At 48.8% G+C, this 7,080-nt stretch overlaps 1 protein-coding gene across 1 annotated transcript in view; it reads right to left on the reverse strand.

The window, feature by feature from the left end:
• The window catches only part of IL12RB2 (interleukin 12 receptor subunit beta 2), an 80,641-nt gene extending 73,853 nt beyond the window's left edge, over window positions 1–6,788 (reverse strand). Inside the window, exons 1-2 of the mRNA XM_055139758.1 lie at window positions 6,677–6,788; window positions 4,934–5,209 (exon numbers count right to left, since the gene is read on the reverse strand). Coding sequence (XP_054995733.1) covers window positions 4,934–5,209; window positions 6,677–6,752 — 352 coding nt within the window. The 5' untranslated portion in view covers window positions 6,753–6,788. The remainder of the gene's footprint in view (window positions 1–4,933; window positions 5,210–6,676) is intronic.
• Window positions 6,789–7,080: the final 292 nt, after the last annotated feature.

Raw genomic sequence — 7,080 nt, forward strand, 5'->3', positions numbered from 1 at the left:
GAACAGGCAGAACTAGCTCTGAGGTCTCTAGTATCGTACCAGAGGCATGGAAAAGCAATAGCCGGGCTCCCTGGCTTTGGAGACGCTTGGGACTCTGGTTTTAAATAGATTTTCAAGAAAATCTGGCTGTGAGCCCACTGTACCATCATGTACAGAAGTGGAAACTTTTGGGGCTTGAAGCGTCGGCATCAAACAAGGTTGCACCCTGGTTTCTCCCGGTCGGCTGGAGGTGAGGCCAGTATCCTTAGCATCCCTGCCCCACACCCTCACTTCTGCAGCTTCCTAAAGGGTGTCATTGTGTCTCCTCTCCTTTCCTTTTAGCCCTCAAAGACCTGTGCCTCGGGAATTTCCTTCACTGCATCTAGGCTTTTTCTCCGAGAAATGAAAGTGAGCATGTGTAGGTTAGCGTCCATCTTGGACCAGAGAGATAGTACAAGGGTTAAAAGGCAGCAGCTCCCAACACAAAACACAACAACCAAAAACAAACCCCGTCTTTTACCACCATCCTTTGCAGGGCCTTTGATGGCCAAATGAGAGAAGAAGCAGCTCTTACAGAACTCTCTGTAAGCCTCTTGAAGTACTCTCCATGCAGTGCTCCATACAAAAGAACAGGTCCGTAAGGAAAACATCAGCTCTCCCCCTCCCCCTTACTACTAAGTCTGTAGTCACTCATCTAAAAGACCTGCCAACTTCTTGGCCACACAGACGCTAGGGACAACCAGATATCAGGAGAGAGACAACGGCTCCTACACGGAGAGAACTGAGCTCATTACACTGGGCGAAACCAACGTGTATCGTGTCTTTTCTTGGAATGACTGGCCATGCTCAGAAAATGGTGCTGCTTCCAGGCAGGCCTCCCCTTCAAAGGTGCTAAACTTGCTCAATGAGTAGCAATCTGATGGTGTGATTATCGCTCCAGCACACTGCCCCGGCAACATTCCGGAGCAGGGCCCGGCTGCTCTGCACGGCCAGTGCTACACTCCCTCCACTCTCCCTGCTCCCTGGGCCCGGGGACACTGCAGATGGTCACAAATGTGCCCAGTGCTCTGGATGAAAAAGTAAAGCAAACAAACAACAAAAACACACACAAAGGTGAAAGATAGAAATGGGCCGGAATGGGCCAAGGCCACACGCCAGGCACTGACTTCTCAGGTTCACCCCCTTGAAAAGAACAGTTTCTGCAGCAATGCAGACACCAAACTGACACCAGCAGATGGAGAAGATCTCACACCAGCACGGAAATGCGGGTCTGGGAAGATGGCAAACGCCCTGGGTTAGACACAGTTGGTCAAGCCAACATAGTGTTTTGTTTTTTTTCTTTTTTGGGTCACACCTGGCAATGCACAGGGGTTACTCCTGGCTCTGCACTCAGGAATTACCCTTGGCGATGCTCAGGGGACCCTATGGGGTGCTGGGATTAGAACCCGGGTTGGCCACGTGCAAGGCAAACGCCCTACCCGCTGTGCTATCGCTCCAGCCCCAAACATAGGGCTTTCTGCATGCAAAGTCTGTGCTTCGGGCCTTGTGCCACCTGCCTGGCTCCTGGTTTGCAGAATAGTTTTCCTTCTGTTCATTGCCAACACCTGTCCTGCCTTTATTTAACGGGCCCAAGCTCAGGCATGCAGCACGCCTTGGACGAGAGTCCGACAGGATGGAACCTGGTGTCTAAGGGCGTCCTGCAGGACTGGCGCTTGATTCGGCGCTTTGTGTGTGAGGTCCACGCATAACTCCGGCCTGCCCTTGCAGCAGTTACCCGCGTTTTCCCAACACAGATGCAGAACAGAGGCTCTGGGGGTTGAAAGTGTCTGAAGTTACACGGCGGGTGGCAGAGCTGGGAAATCTAAGCCCAGGCTTTGTTTAACTCCAGCCCAGGCTCGAAGGGCCAGGATGATGCACTATCAGTCACAGGAGACCGGAGCTGGAGGGGGACTCACGGGCCTGGTTTAGTTCTTCCCTTTGGGGGGGGCTGAGGGTGGTGGTCAAAGCTTACTCCTGGTTCAGCACCCAGGGATCACTCCTCGCAGGCCCGGGGATCAAACTCGGGTCAGCTGCATACAAGGCAAGGGCCCTCCCACGGTACTATTGCTCGGGCCCTGCTTATCTCTTCTTATCCCCCTGTGGTTTGCTCAGCTTGTCGCTGGTGTTCTGTGAAATCCTCTCGGGAGCCCTCCACAAAGACTATCTGGGCCTTTGCAACACAGATACTGAGAGGTTATCAAGTATATCCCTTTACCTACTTTCAACACTCAGTCCTATCCAAAATGACATATTCGAACCATTGTTGTCATGCTGTTCCCTTCTCTATCCTAACTGCCTTTCATCACTTCCACAGTCTGTGGAAAGCTTCCACCATTGGCCAGTCCTCCTGGCCCCTGTGTATCCTTGCCTTGGGTATTAGTCTCATACTATATATATATATATATGTATGTATATTTTATATTCCACAAAACCATCAGGCCCAAGAGGAAAGAGAGAGAAGGAGGAGGAGGAGGAGGAGGAGGAGGAGGAGGAGGAGGGGGAGGAAGAAGGAAGAAGAAGAAGAAGAAGAAGAAGAAGAAGAAGAAGGAGGAGGAGGAGGAGGAGGAGGAGGAGGAGGAGGAGGAGGAGGAGGAGGGAGAGGAGAGAAGAAGAGGAGGAGGAGGAGGAGAAGGAGGAGGAGGAGGAGGAAGAAGGAGGAGGAGGAGGAGGAAGAAGAAGGAGGAGGAGGAGGAGAAGGAGGAGGAGGAGGAGGAAGAAGGAGGAGGAGGAGGAGGAGAAGGAGGAGGAGAGGAGGAGAAGGAGGAGGAGGAGGAGGAGAAGGAGGAGAAGGAGGAGGAGGAGGAGAGTGCCTGCCAGAGCGGAAGGGTAGGGCAGATGGCAGGAGGGAAACTGAGTCCACTGATGGTGGGGAAAAGTACACTGGTGAAGAGATGGGTGTTGGAACATTATGTGACTGAAATCCAATTATGAACAGCTTTGTAAGTGTGTTCATCACTGCGATTCACTTTTTTTTTTAACAAAAACTACAACTATCTGGCACCTCCTCCGTATTTTTTTTGGCCTCAAGCAGTGCTCAGGTGACCTGGGGCCACTGCTGGTGGTACTTGGCCCCCGCCAGGCCGGTGGTTCTAAGGAAGGGCCTGGGGAATGAGGTGCCACTTGGGCCCTGAGCACCTCAGGCATCTGCAGGGCTGCACCGGGATGCTCAGGTGGCCGTGCAGTGCCGGGGACCCAACCCCAGCGTCCTGTACCCTCAAACCCCTGGTTCCCAAGCCTGCCCCGAGGCCAGGAGGATAAGGGTTCCGTCTTTCCTGAAATTAGTTTCCCCCGTCGACCTTGCGCCTTCATAACAGGAACTCTGTCCCTGCGCTGGCCAGCCCGCCCCCCGCACCACCTCCTTCTAGAAGCACACCTGGACTTCCCTGGGCCCCAGGAGGCAGAGTGGCAGGAAACGGCGCAGGGCGCCTGCCCGTTGCTCCTCTCCTTGGGGGGCCTTCAGCGCCCTGGGGCTCGCGCTGCACGCTCAGCTCCTGCTGCCGCCCCCGCTCCGCCCTCTGGGGTCTCACTCCGAGCAGCTCTCTGGAGCCTTGCAAGCTGGGCCTAGGGGAGTCCAGGGTGCGTGGGGCGGGGACTTTGAACCATGACCGGCTCTATTTCCGTCCTTCTCTTCCCGCCTGTTCTTACGGAGGCGAATCCCAGTGACCAGAGAGAGCCAGGAGGAGCTTCTGCTGGGGCTGTGGCAATGAGTAATGCGACCACCTCGTGTCAGCTCTTGGCTGCTTTCCTGGCTCACCCCCGCACTCCTGCGGCCCTGGTCCCTGCAGCGGGTACCTCCGGCAGTCGGTCAGAGAAGCCTGTAAAAGGCCCCTGTGACAGGTCTCTCCCTTGATCTTTTTGGTGCTGGGGATTGGAACCAGGACCTCCTGGAGCAAGGCTTACCCACAGCTCCAGGGAATAGCTCTCACTCTCTGTCTCTCTCTTTGGTTTGATTTTGTTTTCTTGGGTCACACGTGGCAGTTCCTAGGGGCCTCTCCCAGCTCAAGATGCTCCTTCCTTCCTTCCTTCCTTCCTTCCTTCCTTCCTTCCTTCCTTCCTTCCTTCCTTCCTTCCTTCCTTCCTTCCTTCCTTCCTTCCTTCCTTCCTTCCTTCCTTCCTTCCTTCCCTTCCTTCCTTCCTTCCTTCCTTCCTTCCTTCCTTCCTTCCTTCCTTTCTTTCTTTCCTTTTTTTCTTTCTCTTTCTTTCTTTCCTTCCTCCCTCCCTTCTTTCTTTCTCTCTCTCTTTCTTTCTCTCTTTCTCTCTTTCTTTCTTTCTTTCTTTCTTTCTTTCTTTCTTTCTTTCTTTCTTTCTTTCTTTCTTTCTTTCTTTCTTTCTTTCTTTCTTTCTTTCTTTCTTTCTTTCTTTGTTGTAGCTCTGAACAAAGTCTCAAGAACAAGATCTGAACAAAAGTCAAGGGGTAAGGAGGTATCAGGAGTCAGGGAGAGAGACACAGAGAGAGAGAGAGAGAGAGAGAGAGAGAGAGAGAAAGAGAGAGAGAGACTTAACAAGTAAGAGCAGCACAGTCTATTGATTGCCGGAGCTGGAGAAACAGTACCATGTGTAGTGTGTTGGACAATTGCCTTGCATGTAGTTGATCTGGTTTGATCCTGGCAATCCACACGGTTCCCAGAGCCCTGCCAGAAGTGATCCCTGAGCACAGAGCCGAAATAAGCCTTGGGAACCACTGTGCATGGCCCAGAAAAAAAGAGATAAAAGCAGCAAACCAGAAAGAAGCTGCTGGATGTCTGTAAGTCTCACATGGACCTGTTCATGCTGGTCTTCGGGTCAAATATATCCTTGTGTGGTAGGAGCAGAGAGACCACGGTCCTATATTTGGATTTCTGCTTCATGACAAGCACTCAAGACCCCCGCCCCCTGACACGCACCTGATTTGAGGAATTCAGAAAGCAATGCTCACCACCAACCGAGACCTCGGCCCCACAGACTCGTTTCTCATCTCTTCCTCCACAGCTCAGATTGCAGACGAACAAGGTGGTGCCCAGGGAAAGCCCCGTGACTTGAGAGCTGAGAGGGTGCCCACGCTGAATTTTGATTCTGTGCCCAGACTGGTAGAGGATTAAACTGGAGCGGAAGCAGCCTTCATGGGGCTTCAAAAAGCAAGAAATATTCACAGCTGATCCAAGGGGAACGACCAGGGAGGGCTTTACAGTCACGTCTCCTCTCTTGCACACATCTGCGGGAAGACACCAAGGCAAGGCTTTCACATGAGGGGGCCACATCACTCCCCAAAGCAGCAGAACATGCACCCCACCATGCCCTGGGAAGATAAATACGGTAGAGCACTCTGAGAACAGAAGGCAGCAGCCATATTCAAGTCGAACTGAAATTGGAACAGAAACCCTCCTCCTTCTCCAAACTGTGATACTATAGACAGAGCTATAAATAGGAAGGCGACGAGAGAATAGTTTTGGAAGAACATTCAGGAATATGGTTCCAGGAAGAGGCCATATCTTATGTGCAAATTGTTCACCAGACTACTTAAAAAGTATTTTCCGGGATAAATCACATTTGTTTTCATGCCCCATTTATGATTTTATAATGCTGGCTTCCCCGTGCATATCCAAAAGGAATGGAAAAGAAAGCCCAGAAGGCTATTACGGACTTGAAGGGAGTAGATTTAGAACCAATTTCTCTCTTGCTATTTCAGCGGTATGAAGTATGTGTTACTTAGAACATTGTTTTATGGCAAAAGTATTTAAGGGGTTTTGATGAGTGCGTGGTTGGCCACATGGGTGGAAATAAGGGCTTACAATCACGTTTCTGCATCTCCTCAAGATGGAAGCGGCTGGGCTGGCTTCTATACAGCGGATCTATACAGAATGACATAAATGGCATCTTTTTGACAGTTCTTCCTGTTATTTACTATGTACCAGATACCATACGAAGTTATTGTTTTAAAGGGCAGTCAGTCATTCTTATTCTCAGAAGTTTTTATATAAACAAATGTACCATCTGTTTAGAAATGAGCAGTGTTAAGCAGTCCTCAGTGACTGCAGATGAAAGGAACTCAGAATTAAGGATTACACTGAGTTTTTAGATGTGCGGTAAAGACTCCACCGAAAGTCCTTTTTGGCAATTATCAGATTGTTCGGCTAGAGTACCATTAATAAGAACTGGTAGAGAAATTATTTCAATCAAATTAAGAAAATGCTGAAAATTCATTTGAAATTTAAAATTCTCATTTTCTCATTCTCATTTAAACTGTCTTTTATCTTACTTATGCTTGTTCACTGCTTCTTTGTTTCGCTTCGCTCTTAATGATGATCAGTTAAAAAGAAGCTCCAGATCAAAAGTAGCAAAGAAGATGCCAGCCTATTTTCTTTTTTATTAAAAAAGCAAAGCTAAATTTGCACATGAAAGCCCCCTGTCAAAATATATTATATTTTATAATAAAATGTAAAAGCACTTACTCATGATGCCTAGTTGTACTACCAGGCCATTTTCTTAAGAGGCAAGTAATAGGATTAGGCTCTTATCCTTAATTATAAGTATAAATTGATCTTACATAGAAACATAAAATTAGACTTATTCAAACTACAGACGACAGATACCAAAATATTCAACACAAATGAACAGTTCACTTACAATTTAGAATTTAAACCACAAATAACCCACAGATTAGATGACAGAAATATCTTACCCATACTGGCTTTGACCAACAGCAGTGCAGTTAAAGGAACAAGGACCGATGAACACCCTTGAATCATTCGGGCCATGAACAGTCAACTCTGGAATATACCTCTGAATTTTCCCTTGTCAAAAAAAGACAAATCCATTGATATTAAACACAGAACACCGCCAAAAATCAACACCATTTAGAAGAGCTTAAAAGGTCCCTTTAATTTTCTCCAGGTTGTTAGAATACTTTTTAAAGTGTACCTTTACAATAAATAAAAGGAGAGTATTAGCCACTGTCAACCTCTGTTGGGTTTTCTCTGCTGGCGGTGCTCCGTGTTCAGTCTTATTCTGCCTTCAGCCTTTATTCGTATTTCTTGTACTGGTTCACTCTTCTTCATTCACACTCACCTTCAGACTGTTCCCTGA

This window comes from Sorex araneus, chromosome 5, assembly GCF_027595985.1.
Source record: "Sorex araneus isolate mSorAra2 chromosome 5, mSorAra2.pri, whole genome shotgun sequence".
Lineage (NCBI taxonomy): Eukaryota > Metazoa > Chordata > Mammalia > Eulipotyphla > Soricidae > Sorex > Sorex araneus.